The sequence below is a fragment of the Herpailurus yagouaroundi genome, unplaced genomic scaffold (genome assembly GCF_014898765.1).
Source record: "Herpailurus yagouaroundi ecotype Mexico unplaced genomic scaffold, PumYag 222, whole genome shotgun sequence".
NCBI lineage: Eukaryota > Metazoa > Chordata > Mammalia > Carnivora > Felidae > Herpailurus > Herpailurus yagouaroundi.
Genome location: NW_024412453.1, coordinates 4379160 through 4394791, shown reverse-complemented (window position 1 = coordinate 4394791; position 15632 = coordinate 4379160). Strand labels below are relative to the sequence as shown.

The 15632-nt window shown below is 46.5% G+C and overlaps 1 protein-coding gene across 7 annotated transcripts in view; it reads left to right on the top strand.

The window, feature by feature from the left end:
• The window catches only part of VPS35L (VPS35 endosomal protein sorting factor like), a 101613-nt gene that overhangs the window by 75132 nt on the left and 10849 nt on the right, over window positions 1-15632 (top strand). For all 7 annotated transcript variants that reach the window (XR_005785585.1, XM_040458912.1, XM_040458914.1 and 4 more), the window contains 2 exons: window positions 6814-6953; window positions 13648-13813. Coding sequence is in view for 6 of the 7 variants with exons in the window: in XM_040458912.1 (XP_040314846.1) it covers window positions 6814-6953; window positions 13648-13813 (306 nt within the window). In the remaining variant the exon portion in view is untranslated. The remainder of the gene's footprint in view (window positions 1-6813; window positions 6954-13647; window positions 13814-15632) is intronic.

Here is a 15632-nt window from a genome sequence, read left to right as displayed (position 1 = left end):
CTCATTTGAAAAAATTCCCACAAATTAAGAAGTACAGAAGTTAACAAACATAAAAGGCCTCAAAATAAAAGTCATCAGTAATCTGCTCTGTTTCCTCCCTTCGAAAAAACAGCCATTGTTAACATTTGGGATAGTTTTCTTAATTTTTTTTTTCTATAGGTTCATTTAGAAATACTCCTTCATTCTCATGCTTTACCTCTCTTCTGCTCTCCTTCCCTCCACTTCTATCTGTATTCTTATATATACACGTAGTCCCCACCACCCTTGGGAATGGGATTGTGTCTTCTGCAATGTTTTTATTTTTTCTTTAAAAATTTTTTAATGTTATTTTTGAGAGGGGGGTGGGTAGAGAGCGGGGCAGGGGCAGGGGCAGAGAGAGAGGGAGACACAGAATCCAAAGCCTGCTCCAGGCTTTGAGCTGTCAGCACAAAGCCCGACGTGGGGCTCGAACTCACGGACCGTGAGATCATGACCTGAGCCGAAGTCGGCCGCTTAACCGACTGAGCCACCCAGGCACCCCTTCAATTTGCTTTTTTCACTTAGCAGTAAATATTGGTCTTTTCTCCCCCTGCGCCTTCCCACTTAACCCATGTCAGTACATAAAGATCCACCCCATTCTTTGTAATGGCTGTCCAGTGTTCCATGTCATTTCCTTTTCTTTTTGGAAGTGCTATAAATTATTTCCCCAGCCCCCCTCCATTTTTCTCCTAAACTCCTATTGAAAAATATTTGGACCCTTTCCAGTTTTTTTGCTCTTGCCAACAATGAGCAACTGGCGTCTTAATCCTGAACATTTTGAAGGTTTTCAGTAGTTGTCGAATTGGTGGATATTTTAGTCTCTGAGAATGTGGAACCCTATCTGTCGTTCAGACAGAGTCCTATGTAGAGCCTTGGCGCACAAAACAGATAGGAATGGTCTATTCAGGCGAGTATGCCTGTGGGAGGCCACTAGCTATTGAGTTGCCTTCGGGGATCTGGAAAAGGCTTCAGAGCACAGGCTGAGACCTTCTAAAGCCTCCAGAAGAATCCATTCAAGTGGAGCTGTCTAGAGAGCTTGAACCCTGAATTATGCCTCACTTCATCAAGCAACTAATCAGAGAAGAACCTTCCTGGCGCATTGGCTGTGGGGAGCAGGCCAGTACCTGGGCCTCTGGAAGGTGTGTGCCACCCTTAGTGCCTTGCTTGATGCACACGAGGAGGGTGGATGTCCCTTGGAGCAGCAGGAGTCTGGAGTCCCTGGGCTGTGGGTGGACGCCCACCCCTGGTTAAGAAGGAAGGGGTTACTATTCAGATACCCCCTTTGATCACCTGCCTTGTCTACCTTACAGCCTCACTTGTTCTTTTGCACATTTCTGTGATTGAAAAGTTTAAAACATTACATGCCTTTGTATGTATGCTAAAGAAAAATTATTTTTAGAAATGTAAATTAAAATTCCAAGCAGTAAGTTAGCGGTAAGTGAAAGATCCCAGTTTCTTTCACCCTCAGCCACAATTCCTATATCACAGTTAATACTTTGGCATTCTAGTGCCTCACTTATTTTTATGCATCTACGTAAGGATATACCCGTTTTTCTTACAAAGATAGGATCCTGCTGTACACAGGTATATAACGGTTTGTGCTTAAAATATCATAGGCATCTTTACATAGATGTACCGTGTTCTGTTTATTAGCCACATCATTTCCAGGATATGACAATGCAACAGTTTGTTTTTTATTTTTTTAACATTTTATTTTTATTTTTGAGAGAGAGACAGCATGAGTAGGGGAGGGACACAGAGAGAGCGAGACACAGAATCTGAAGCAGGCTTCAGGCTCTGAGCTGTCAGCACAGAGTCTGACACGGGGCTCGAGCTCGTGAACCACAAGATCATGATCTGAGCTGAAGTCAGATGCTTAACCGACTGAGCCACCCAGGTGCCTCCCCTGACCCCATTCTTTATCTTGGGTAACGAGGTTCAGTACATTTAAGGCAGGACCTAGGAATTTGTATATATTTTTTAAGTAACAGCTGAGTGAGACCTGATAGTTCATGTATCATAAAATCCATCCTTCTACTAAGTGTACAATTCACTGGTTTTTAGGACACTCACAGAGTTGTGCAACTATCATCACTAATTCCAGCACATTTTTATCACCCCAAAAGGAAACCCTGGACCCACTGAGTAGTCATTCCTTTTTGCTCCTCCTTCAAGCTCCAGGCAGCTGCCCGTCTACTTTTTGTTTCTATGGATTTGCCTGTTCTTATTATTTTATATAAGTGCAGGCTTACAATACAGGTCTCTTATGATTGATTCCTTTCATTTAGGATATGATTTTAAGGTTCGTCCGCATTGTAGCCTGTATGTAACATGTGTACACAGCATCCATGCACACTTAAAGTTGGAGGAACCGCCAGGTCCTGCAGAGTACTTCCCATCGGCCATATTAGGCCTGGGAACCTGTATTTTTAGCAAAGCTTCTGATGCTTCTGCTAAAGCAATTTTGGAAAACTGGCTTCTCGAGCAGCTCAGCCCCTCGTACTGAGAGCAGGGACGGTGGCTCTGCTTGCCCTTCACCCAGAACCCGGCAGCGCTGAGGGACATGTTGGCTCTGGCACAGAAAACAACAGAATGCTGCTCTGCAGAGGAGTGGACACCCCACGAAGAAGGATCTCACAACAGAATGGACGTGGGTCCGGCCAGGCAACCCTGAGTGGTAGTTTTGGTTTTTATTTTTAATTCCTTTTTTAAAGTAAGATGTGGAAAAGAAGCCCGGTTGTCCAGTGAAACCTCAGAAGATCCAGTGGAAAAAGATAAAGCATAGGGAGGCTGGTACATATGCTTGCTTTTCCCTCCCCCCCCCCCCCGGCCCCCCCCCCCCCCCCCCGGTGAAACAGGAATAATAGTGTTTATGGATTGGAATCGGATTTCTCCTTTTTCTGTAGGTCTTGTACAAAACAAAACAAAACACATGTAGCCCATTTTATCTTGGACTGTCTTCCAGGGCTTTTAATAGCCACAAAAGTGTTCTATGGTATTGACGTCATTATTCTGAACTCTAGGAGGAAAAACTTTTCATATAAAATAGGATTTGAGCTCTAATTACGAGATCAAAATTGAGAAGTCTCCTGGATAAGATTTTATATATGGAGTAAGTCTTCTAAGGATAGAAATAAAAATCTGCTTTGGAACACTCTGGAACATTGCCCCAACCCCTAAATAACTGTTTATTTTAGCCCTCTCCTTTGGAATGGGAACTGAGTGGGGGGCGTTTGTGAGGAACAGGGTGCCCTGCACAAAGCTGCGCCCTCTTTAATGAGGCATAATAATGGGCACTTTTCTCGTGGCCACTTGGTAACAAGCACATAAATAGAATAAATAAATGGTCTTTGGCGTTGTTCTGAGCAGAATTTCCATTTCCGCTGAGAGAAGCTCTTCACCTTGTTCATTACGGACTTAATGTTTTCACCAGAAAGCAGTTCCTGTAGAGCCATGGGGACAGAGAGCTTTTCCCACAGAAGGAAGACAGCCAGAGCCGGCGTCCAGGCCTGCCTGTTCCCAGAGAGCTGAACCTCAGCGCTCGATTCAGCTCTGTTTCTTGTGTGGTGTGGTTACGAATGAGGAACATAAAATGTATCATTGTAAGCATTTTTCAGCGTACAATTCATTGGTTTTAGGTACATTCACAATGTCATGCGACCCTCACCACCATCCATTTCCAGACCTTTTCATCCCTCCAAACCCAATGCAACCTGTACCCTTTACACAGTAACTGGGGAGAGGGGAATATTCTACTTTCTGTCTCCATGCAGTCAATAAAAGCAAAATCCTACCTCATAAGAGCAAAATCCTACAGCATATGTCCTTGTGTTGGACCTGTTTCACTTGGTGTAGTGTTTTCAGGTCGGACCTGTTTCACTTGGTGTAATGTTTTCAGGGTGCATTATCCATGTTGTAGCATGTATCAGAATCTGCTTCCTCTTTAAGGCTGCATAATAATCCTGTTGTATATATGTTCTACGTTTTCCTATCCGTTCACCTGTTGATGGACGCTAGGGTTGTTTCCACCTTTTGGCTAATGTGAATAATGCTGCCGTGAACATTCATGTACAAGTATCTGTTTGAGTCCCTGCTTTCATTTCTTTTGAATTTGAACCTAGAAGTAGGATTGCAGGCTGAGAGCATAATTCTATGTTTGACTTTTTGAGGGACCACCAAAGAGTTTCCCACGGCAGCTGCACTGTTCTACTTTCCCACCAGCAGCTTCTCTACATCTTTGCCAGCACTTGTTACTTACTGGTTTTTGTTTTTGTTCTTTGTTTTTTTATGATGCCCATCCTGAAGTTTTCTCCCAGTGATGAAATCTCTGGGGGATTGCACTGATTTGCATTTTCCCAATGATTATTGATGTTGAGCATCTTTTCATGTGCTTGTTGACCATTTGTGTATTTGGAAAACTGTCTGTTCAGGTCCTTTGCCCATTGTTAATCAGGTTACTTGTTTTGCTGTTATTGGAGAATTTCTTTATATATTCTAGATATAAACCCCTTATCAGATCTATGATTTGTAGGCTTGTGTTTTTTTTAAAAAAACACGAATTTGGGGCACCTGGATGGTTCGGTCAGTTAAGCATCTGACTCTTGATTTTGGCTCAGGTCATGATCTCACAAATCATGAGATCGAGCCCCTGAATTGGGCTCCAGGCTGACAGCACAGAACCTGCTGGGGATTCTCTCTCTCCACTCTCTCTGCGCCTCCCCCACTTACATACGTGCATGTGTGCTCTCTATCTCACTCAAAATAAATAAAACATTTTTAAAAAAATAATGCAGTGTGGGTGATGGCCTTTAAACTCTGCTCAGCTCAGTCTTTGACCATCCCTGGGCTACTCTGATTTGGCCACCCCCTTTTTGAGCTTATTTCCTCATGTGGGCGTTGAAATCATTGTGCCTTTCCCATAGGACTGCTGGGGACTAAGAATACAAACTACCTAAAACAGGGCTTAGGAGTGTCTGTGGTCCCTTTAGTAGTGTCATTTACTACTATCTGTAGGCGGAGATATCAAGTGTCTTTTCCCAGCGCCCCTGTATTTAATCTCTTTCTATACAACAAGATCGACATCAGCTGCTTTGTGTCCTCCCCGTCCCCCCTTCACCCCCAGACCAAAGGACACAATAGGTTCCCCGTAGGTAGGTGTGAAACAGTGTGATCAGGTCAGTCTCATCACCCTACTGATGTTGTCAACTTTCACCCCCTTTTCTCCTTGTGTGTCCACAGTGCCTGGTCACCGTTGGTGCTTAATAAATTTGCTGAGGTGAACGTAAGGGTGTGAGTTCAGTGTGGGAGAGAGCCTGGGAAGGGAGTATTCAGGACCAGAGGTAACTTTATAGAGAAAACTCTGAGAGAATGGTCTTTCCTTAACATGTTTGTTTTTGGGTTTGTTTTTTTTCTTTGAAGAAGGAAGGGAGGGAAGACCAAAAAAAAAAAAAAAAAAAAAAAAGCCCACATCGAGCTGCAGACACATACTCTTCTCATTAAGTGCAGGGCTTTGTTCCCAGAGGGCAGGCGTTTGTTGTTGGGTTTGCCCCTCTAGGCTGCTGGGTGGGGCTCCCGCTTGGGTTCAGGATGCTGTGTACCAGCGCACTGTTCTCTCCGCATCGCTGGAAGTCGTTTCGGAGTGGAAGTATATTTATGTGGACCATGTAAACGTTTGATCTTGTTGGGTAGTTTAAAATTTCACTTGTCAGGTCAGTGTTTTGTCTGTTTCGACCTTGAGGCTTTTTCTCATGTGGAATACTTTGGCAGTTCTCTTAAGCTCTCCCTCTCCACCCCCACCTCCAGTCCTTGCTTGTCTCCCCGTCCGCTCCTCCCTGTCTCTGTCCTCCTATTGCTGCCTCCCTCCCGTCTCCTCTTCCATCCCTCTCTTCCTCTGCTCGCCCCTTCCCTTGCTTTCTCTCACCCTTTGAGGTCTTCTTGTTTTATAGACAATTTTGTGATTTAAAAAATATTTGGGGCTCCAGGGTGGCTCAGTCGGTCAAGTGCCGGATTCTTGGTTTAGGCTCAGGTCGTGATTTCAAGCCCTGAGCTGTGCTCATTGCTGACTGGGATTTGCTCTCTTTCTGCCCTCCCCCTGCGCACTCTGGCTCTCAAAGTAAATAAATAAACTTAAAAAAAAAATATATATATATCTTTATCTCCCAAGTGATTCTCAGAACTATTTACCTAGTCAGAAGCCTCAGAAGCTTGTGTCTACATGTGCATGGGCGTGCACGTGTGGATTCCTTCAGAGGGTTCAGTTACTTTAACAAATATGGTGTAACAAACATGGTGCTGGAGTAGACCCAGGCAGATCAGAGTTTGCACCCCACTCCACGTCCCGTGCTGGCACCTCGAGCATACCCAGGACACTGCTGAAGGAGCAGGCATGTGGCCTTCCTCCCAAGGTGAACGGGAGGGTTTGGTGAACCAGTATGTGTTGAGCTGTCTGCAGCGGCAGCTATGATTTCTTGGCTTTCTGTAAAAATCGGCCACTTGTTTATTTCACTTAATTATCAAAGCCACCCTGATGGAGGTTCTTTGAGCTGAATTGCTCAGTGAAGGAAGGAGGGAGAGAGGTGGAGATGTGAGGCAACAGCAGTACCCTCTCCACGGAATGTTCTACCAGTCGGTTAAGGTTGCAGAAGCCCTCCAGTCGGACCTGCCCACCATATCTGGCCCTCAGCATGGCCTGCCTTCCACGTAACTCGCAGGACAGGCCTGGCAGCCAGGTGAAGAAGAAAGCAGACCCTGAATTTTTCAGAGTTCTCATACACAGACTTTTCTTCTGTCTTGCAGCCGATGCCTTCTTCAAAGCCGCTATAAGCCTCATTCCGGAAGTTCCAAAGACGATTAATATCGATGGAAAGATGCGGCCGTCAGAATCATTCCTTCTGGAATTCCTCTGCAATTTCTTTTCTACTTTATTAATAGTTCCGGTACGTTTTGCTAGAAGAGCCATAGGTGATGTCCTTCTTTGATCTGCCTCATGTACATCTTTAGCCCTAAAAGTGCAGGGACATTCTATCTGTGTCTATGTGCTGCTTTTCTAGTCAGAGGTTTACATTGCTCAGTGTTTGGTTTACTTTTATTTAGTAAATAATCTCCTCCCTCAACACGGGGCTCGATCTTAAGACCCTGAGATCGAGAGTCACATGCTCTACCAACTGAGCCAGCCAGGCATCCCTAAGTTACTCAATGTCTTTTCCATTCATTTTGTATCCTGGGTGTATTAGTTGTGGTTCTGTACATAGTCAAGTGGGTGCCACTTAGGGGTTAAGGACTCAGGCCTCGGACCAAGATGCCTAGGGTGGAATCTCCCCTCCCCCTCTTCCTAGCCCTGTAGGCTCAGGCAATTATATAACATGTCTGGGCTGCAGTTTCCTAATCTATAAAATGGGAGTAATAATAGTGTCTTCATCTCCAGGTCATTGTGAGGATTAAGTGAGTGAGTATACACATGTGGTTAGAATAGTCCAACCCTGTAAAAGGTGATGGTGATGTTCTTTTGATGGCAAGTACTAGAAACCAAAATGAGATAGTGGAGATCAAAGAAGACATTGTTGGAAGGATGCTGGGGTTTTTTCTGGAACATTCTGATGTGCAGTCAGGCTTGGGCTGGCAGGAATCAGGCTTCTGTCTCTCCAGACCCAGCACCAGGACCCTCACCCTAGCAGAGGTTCTTAACCTACGGTCTCCCTGCTTGCTTCCTGAGAGTCTGGCAGGGCAACCATGAATTTACATGAGAAAAAAAAAAATCTCAATTTTTACAAATCTCTGTGAAACTGAAATTGGCCCTTTGCTCCCTTGTGAGTTTTTTGGTTTCTTTTCATAGTGAGTTATATAGGCAACGAGCCACAGTAGCAGGTAGTCACAGGGCTAGGAATTTGTCACCAAAGAAATCAACCGTTTGTTCATATCACATTTAAGGTGACAGATATTTCAGAAGACTTAATTAAACATACTCACCAAGAAGTAATAGAATACGGTATAACAAATACATTGAAAAAATTGACAAGTATATTTTAGCATAATTGCTAATCAAACATACTCATCAAGAACTAATAGAATACATTATATAACAAATATATTGAAAAAAATATTTTGATGAGTATGTTTTATATTTCTTTTGTGGTCTTGCATATTTTATTTTCTGCATTTATTTTATTTTTTTGTTTTTATTTATTGTATTTTCTGTATTACAAGTCATATCCTGAGGAGCCCATAGCCTTCACCGGGCTGTGACAGGATCCAGGTAAAAACATGGTTGAGCCAAATGTGTACAGGAATCCGGGATCCGTGCTAAAATACAGATTCTTGGGGCCCCCTCCCAGAGAGGTTGACTCAGTAGGTTAGGATGGGGCCCTGAATCGGCACTTTTGAAAGCCTCCTGAGTAGTTCAGGTGTGGATGGTCCAGGACTGCACTTGAAAAAACATCCCTCTGCACTCAGGCCAGGAAGCAACTCTCTCTCATGAGTACACAGTTCCTTTTTGGGGTGACAGAAATGTTCTCAAATTGATTGTGGTGACAGTTGCACAGCTCTGGGAGTATACTAACCACTGAAGTGTGCATTTGGAATGGCGTGTGAATTCTCAGTGGAGCCGAGGAGACAAAGAGTGACTTAGCTTCCAAGTGTCCAGGTTGAAATCCCAGGTTCTGGGGAGACAAGATGGCTTGGTCAGGAGGCAGTGCTCAACGCCTGACCTCATTGTTTTCAAATCACCTTCTTAGTCCTTTGTATAAACAGTTTCTCTGTATTTTGGAGAGTCCAGTTGTCAAGTGAGGGGACCAAAAAAAAAAAAAGAAGAAAAAAACCGCAGCATTTCTAAGGAGTAATCTAAGCTGATCAGTGTCATTGTTTGTTGGTTAATTGGGATGCATTTTCCTTCTACACATGAGATTTTCTTCATGTTAAAAATCAGAGACTGGACGAAAGCCTTGTGCTTGGAGTCAGAAACTTGAGTGCCGTCTGACCCAGTGACTCAGCAGCCTTATGGCATTGGGAACGTTTTGTAACTCTTCAGAGCCTCAGATAATTGTCACCTTTCTAAAATGTCACCCAAATGCCTGCCTGGTGGGGCTGCTATGAGGTTGAATGAAACAGTTGATCTGAAAGTACTTTTGACCCAGAAGCTCTGTCCCTGGGGTTGCATGCTGATGACCAGTGGGTGGCATCCAGCCCAGAGACACGGTTTTTGGCCACACAATGATGGAAAACATTTGGTATGAATTACCCACGTTTAAAAACTGGTAGATCACAGAAAAACCCAGCTTTTTAGTTCCTCTTGAGAAATCAGATCCTGCCATGTGGGGCCCACATTCTCCGACCCGCGGCAGCTGGCCCATGCTGTGGAGGGAGGAAGAGGCATGTGCACTCTCTCCAATTCCCATGGGTGCCTCTGGACCCATTTCTGTCGCCTGCCTGGTCCATTGGCATTCACCAGAACGTCCCCCTGGCCTCAGTGGATTGTCTCGTTCCTGGTATCAGTGTGCACGCTGCTATGGGGGTTTAGTAAAGATCAGGAGATGAATAGCCTGTGTGACTGCCTGCCCCGTGTCCTGTGCTGTACTGCAGACCTTCAGCAGCCTTCAGTCTCTGGGACTCCTCCTCCAAGCCCTGCAAAGTAGGAATCACTGTGCCTTTTCCACGTGAGGCGCCCATGCTGGAGAGCCCGTGCAGCTTGAGGTTGCACAGCTAGTGAGCAGCAGAGCAGCAGGTCTGTGCTGCTCCGGAGTCTGTTCGGCACCATCTGAGCCTGAAACGTTGACAGGGCACTTTATCAGCTCAAGGCTGAGCCTTAGCAACCCTCCATCCGTCCTGTGGGATACAGCATTAGTAATAAATATGGAAGATGTTCAGCCTGAATAGCCGAGGCTGGGGTCTCCGGGGCCCCACCATGGGCCTCACGTGAGGCATGTCTCTTGTGAGTAGGTTTAGTATGAAGGCAACTCCCGCATCCTGCTTTTACCTGGTTCAGATCATATCCTTTCGTGTCACAGCTTTTATTTAATTTTTTAAATTTAATTTTATTATTGTAAGAGCATTTAACAAGAGATCTACCATCTTAACACATTTTTAAGTATGTGATGCGGTATTGTTAACTACAGGCACCGTGTTGTACAGCAGCTCTCTAGAGTGTCTTCGTCTTGCTTAATTGAAACTTTAAGCCCATTTTTAAAAAACTGTTTATTTTGAGAGAGAGAGAGAGCAAGTGTGCAGAGACAGAGACAGAGCGTGCAGAGACAGAATCCCAAGCAGGCTCTTTGCTCTCAGCACAGAGCCTGATGCAGGGCTCGATCCCATGAACCGTGAGATGATGACCCGAGTCAAAATCAAGAGTTGGACACTTAACTGACTGAGCCACCCAGGTGCCTCATAAGCCCATCGATGAGTAACTCTCCATTTCCTCCTCCTCCTAGCCCCTGGCAGCCACCATCTATTCTTAATTCTGTGAACATAACTGTTTTAGATGCCTTATGTAAGTGGAATCATGAGTATTTCTCTGTGATTGGCTTCTTTCACTTATTGGCTTCCAGGGTTCATCCATGTTGTCATATTTGACAGAATTTACGTTTTTTTTAAGGCTGAATATTAATCCATTGTGTATGTATATCACCTTTTCATTATCCATGCATCCACTAGTGGGCGTTTAGGTTGTTTCCACATCTTGGCTACTGTGAATAGTGCCACAGCGAACATGAGAATACTGATACCTCTTTCAGATCCTGATTTCAACTCTTTGGACAAATACCCGGAGGTGGGATTGCTGGACTGCTGAATCATATGATAGTTCTGTTCTTTTTTTTTTTTTTTTTCTTTTGAGAGAGACAGCGTGAGCAGGAAAGAGGGGCAGAGTGAGAGGGAGAGAAAGAATCTTAAAACAGGCTTCACATCCAGCCTGGAGCCCACTGTAGGGCTTGATCTCCTAATTGTGAGATCATGACTTGAGCCAAAATCAAGAGTCAGACGCTTAATTGACTGAGCCATCCTGGCACCCTGGTAGTTCTCCTCTTAATTTTTCAAGGAACCTCCATGCTGTTTTCCATAGTGGCTGTACCATTTTGCGGTCCTACCAACCGTGTACAAGGCTTTTAAAAGACTTCATTTTATTTGTTTAGAAAAAAAATTTAAAGTCATTTTAAATGCAGAAATAAACATTTCCCCAGGCCAGCCTCTCTTCGGCAAACGGTGTCACTTTCGGAGCATTTTGAAGTAATCTGCTGTGGTGTTAGCAGCGGTCAGCCTCTTAGAGGACAGACTTCTCTATAACATTTGGTAGGACATACAGACTTGATTGAACAGGTTCAGTGTTACCACTTCAGAGGCCTAATTTTGATTCAGTTAAAACTTGTAGGCAATGGAGGAGCTCCTGGGTGGCTCAGTCGGTTAAGTACCCGACTTCAGCTCAGGTCATGATCTCGTGGTTTTTGAGTTCGAGCCCCCTTCGGGCTCTGTGCTGACAGCTCAGGGCCTGGAGCCTGCTTTGGATTCTGTGTCTCCCTCTCTCTGTGCCCCTCCCCTGCTCACGCTCTTTCTTGCTCAAAAAAAGCAAAGGTTAAAAAAACAATAGTCACAAAATAGCTGGCTTACATGTAAGGCTTCCCCTAGTTAGCCAGCTCCATAAAGTCAGAGAGGGGCAAGAAAACTACAGTATTAACAGTTAGGAATCTCTGCTCTGGAACCAGACTGTCAGAGCTCAAGCCCTGGTTCCTCCACCTACCAGCAGTGCCACTTAACCATTCTGTGGCTCATCTGCCATCTGTGAAATTGGGGGTGGGGGGGGGTGGTCATGATCATATCTAACTGGAACACAGAAAAGCTACGATAGCCACCATAAAACTTAGCTACTGTTATTCGTCTTTGTAGCCACCTCAGCGCCTGGCACACAGAAGGTGCTCAAACTGTAATCCAACCACCATGACTTACTGGGTGCTTGCCTGCGCCCAGCACTGTCCTAGAACCAGGGACAGGGCGGGGCACCGTTCACGCTGTGTTCCCAGGGCAGTCCTGGCTGTGTATCGGCAAATACGGCAGATGAGGTGTCTGTCGTGCTGGGTTACAGGCGACGATGAAAGATAAGCATAAACAAGAGATATTGTGGGGCAGTTCACTGCGGGAGTGAGGAAGTCACTTGAGAACTGCACTGCAGAATTACAGACAGGACGGTCTGTGATGGAGACTGGGGGCCGGCGGTGAGCAAGGCTCTGACTGGCTGATCGGAGAAGGCCTCGCTGAGGAGCTGGCGTGTACGATGGGATCTGGAGGCTGTCGAGGAGCCAGTGTGGCCAAGTCTTGCGGATGAAGATTCCAGTCGGGGGGTGCAGTAGGGCCGGGAAGCCAGCCATCCTTGGCACGCGAGCTGCCGGCCGCAGCATCCTCTGCGCTTCCGTGGAGATGTGCGTGGGAGACCGGCCCCTGGGGACCGCCTCACCTGGGCTCCCTTCTGGTATCCAAGTCGCTCAGCCAACTTCAGGACCAACAGCAGACTGGAAGGCGGGAGGAGAGTGAGTTTGGGGCATCCGTCCCCTGATGCGGCCGTGGGTTGGCAGCGGCCTTGTTCTTCTACCCGAGGCTGCGGCTCCTGCTAGGTGCCGTCTCCAGCTGCGGGTCTTGCACTTCCGGTCACGCCCCTACCCCCCTTGTGCTTTCAGTCCAGGGTCGGTAAGGGCTTCCTGCTGTCGTGAGGCCCCGGGTGCCTCGCCTGTCCTTCCTCTCCAGCTCCCTTCACGCTGCCCCTGTCTCGATAAATAATCCTTCTTGAACTGGTCCTCACGGAACCATTTTGAGCATGCCCACTGTGTCCTGGCAGGATTCTGAGTGGTCCAGCTGGGCCCAGGAGACATAAAGGTGCTGGCTGGAGTGAATGAGGGGCAAGGTGTGGCCACCGGGTGAGCAAGACGATGGCGGCAGAGCTGGGCACTGAGTCTTGGCGGTAGGCCTCCATGGAGCATGTTCAGAAGGGGAGCCACAGAAATGCAGGCAGCTTGTTGGAAGTGAACTAAGCTGCTGGCTTCGTGGCATCCGGCACTCTCTTCCGATTCATTTCAGCATCTGAGGAACACCAGATTCTGCCTCTTGGGTTTTTTCCTCTCCCAAGAGAGCGTCCTCACGTTAGCTGTTAATGTCACTGAACGCCCTGAACGCCCTGAAGAGCAAGGCTATATTTAACGCTGGTGCCCTTGCTGGTGACAGTGATCACTGGGGGCTTACGCAAAGCAGGTGGCTTCCGATGTTGGATCTGCTACAACACCCACAATCTTGCTTTTGGAGTCGGAGGAGCAGGACTTTTTACTGCTCTACACATACAACCAGTGTGTAATTTTGGAAACGGGCCATTAAGCTGACAGGTAACTTAGCTCCCTCATTCCTTGGACCCAAAGAGGCTCTCCAAGCTCATCTCCCCAGACTGGGGCATGCTCGTCGGCGGGATGAACGTTATCCTGTCCATTTTCTCAGTGGTGTTTGAGCAGGCTTGTGAGTGGGCTCACCTGCAAAGCAGCTGGCACTTCCATTCCCCGAGAGCTGCTAAAGGGAGGGACCCGGGCTTCTGTCCTGGTGGATTTTTTGTCTTTTGGTTTCTCCTCCTGCTTCCTATCTAGCATTATTTATCCTTTTTTGGCTTTCCGCTAGGATCATCCAGAACATGGGGTCCTGTTCCTTGTCCGAGAGCTTCTCAACGTGATCCAGGACTACACCTGGGAGGACAACAGTGACGACAAAATCCGCATCTACACCTGTGTCCTGCACCTCCTATCCGCCATGAGCCAGGAGACCTATCTCTACCACATAGACAAAGGTAGCGGGGGCCCCTCCCACTGGACTACACCAAGCTGGAATTTCACGAAAGTCCAGTAAAATGTTTTTGTTTTTAAATCCCTTAGTGTTTTACGAACCAGAAACTTCTAGTCCAGGGTCTCACTACATGTGCCCAAGTAAGAACCTGAGCAGATCCCTGAGCCCCATCCTGCCCCTTCTCAATTGGGAACCCCAAGAAGAGGCCGGAGAATTTTGTCTATAACAAATATCCAAAATCATTTTGACGACCTGACAAGTTTAGGGGAGCACTCCAAGCACTCACTCCGTGCTCTCTCTGGTGTGCTACAGAATAACCTAGAAAGGTGGTTTGATGTCCACAGGCATGAGCTTCTCCCAGGCCTGCCCCTAATCACAGACTCAGGTGGGACCCTGGGTGTTTTTACCTAGTTCTTCAGGTGACGCTGGGGCTCAGGGAATCCCTATTTCAGATGCTCAGGAGGAAGGAGGTGGCCTTGCCTCCCCCACATGCTACCAGCCATTCTGCATCTGCTGCCAGGAATTTGAAAGCAGACTTCTCACATCCTGGATGTAACACAGGACAGTCCCAATTCCAGACATCTGCCCACTGAGCCCAAGCACCCACCTGCTTGTCAGACCCTCCGTTCTAATTATCGGTTTTCCCAAGATGGCCCTATTGTTGCGAAAAGTGCGTTGGCCAGTAATTGCATACTTTAGGGTTTAAGCAACGGTCTCTCCACTTGGAAATTTCTGGAAACACATTTGCAGTGCTAAGGGAGGGCCTTCTGCTACAACTCTCACGCTTCCTCTAGCTGGCATTTGGGGGCTAATAGTTAAGATGTAACTTAGGGAGGCAGGTTGATGTGGATGATGACAGCACCCGAGACTTGAGCTCCTACTGCGTGCCAAGGCCCACCCCAGACTCCACGGATCTTTCTTCTGTACTCCTTACGGCCCTGAAGCGTGTAAGACAGGCATTTACATCCCCATTTTATGTGTGAGCAAGGGGAGACTCCGAGAGACGCCATGGTTTACTCCAGGGCCTGTGGCCGGTTATTGGTGGAAGTGCAAGTCACACCCTGAACTGTGGAGCATGCGTCATGCTGCCTCCTTTTATAAAATAACAGTGTTTTAATTAAATCATAACATATGTCAGACATACAGCCAGTTGGAAAGCTCAATGAATCATCACAAAGTGAACACACCCAGGAAACCCCCACCCAGATCATGCCCCCACCCAGTCATCGCCCCCCCTTTCCCCTCCAGGGCACACCACTCTGCTTCCAGCATCACAGATTAGTTTGTACATTTTCGACTTTTGATGTCAGTGAAATCGTTTAGCAAGCATTCTTTGGTGTCGAGCCTCTTCCATTCGATACTGTGTGTGTGTGAGATTCACCTGTGCCGTGCATAGCTGGAGTGCATCCTTTTGCATTGCCGTGTAGTATTCCACCCGGTGACCATACCAGAATTTATTCATTCCCTCCGGGATGAACATTTGCATGTTTCCAACAGTCCTGGTTCTGGCTGTTGAGGGTAGTGCTGCTGTGAACACAATTTATACATGCTCTTGGTGTACATTTCCACTGGCAATATGCCTACGGGTGGAATTGATGGCTCATTGGATTTGCTTATGTTGGGCTTTGGTAGATACTGTCTCACAGTTTTCCAAAATGGTTGTACCAATTGACACTCCCACTAGGCATGAATGAGTGTTCCCTTTGTTCCCTCCGTGTGGTCAGTCTTTTTCATTTTGGCTGTTTTAGTGAATGTAATTTGCATTTCTCAGCAATGAGATTGAGCACCTTTTCCTACATTTGTTGCCTTTTTTTATTTTTGAG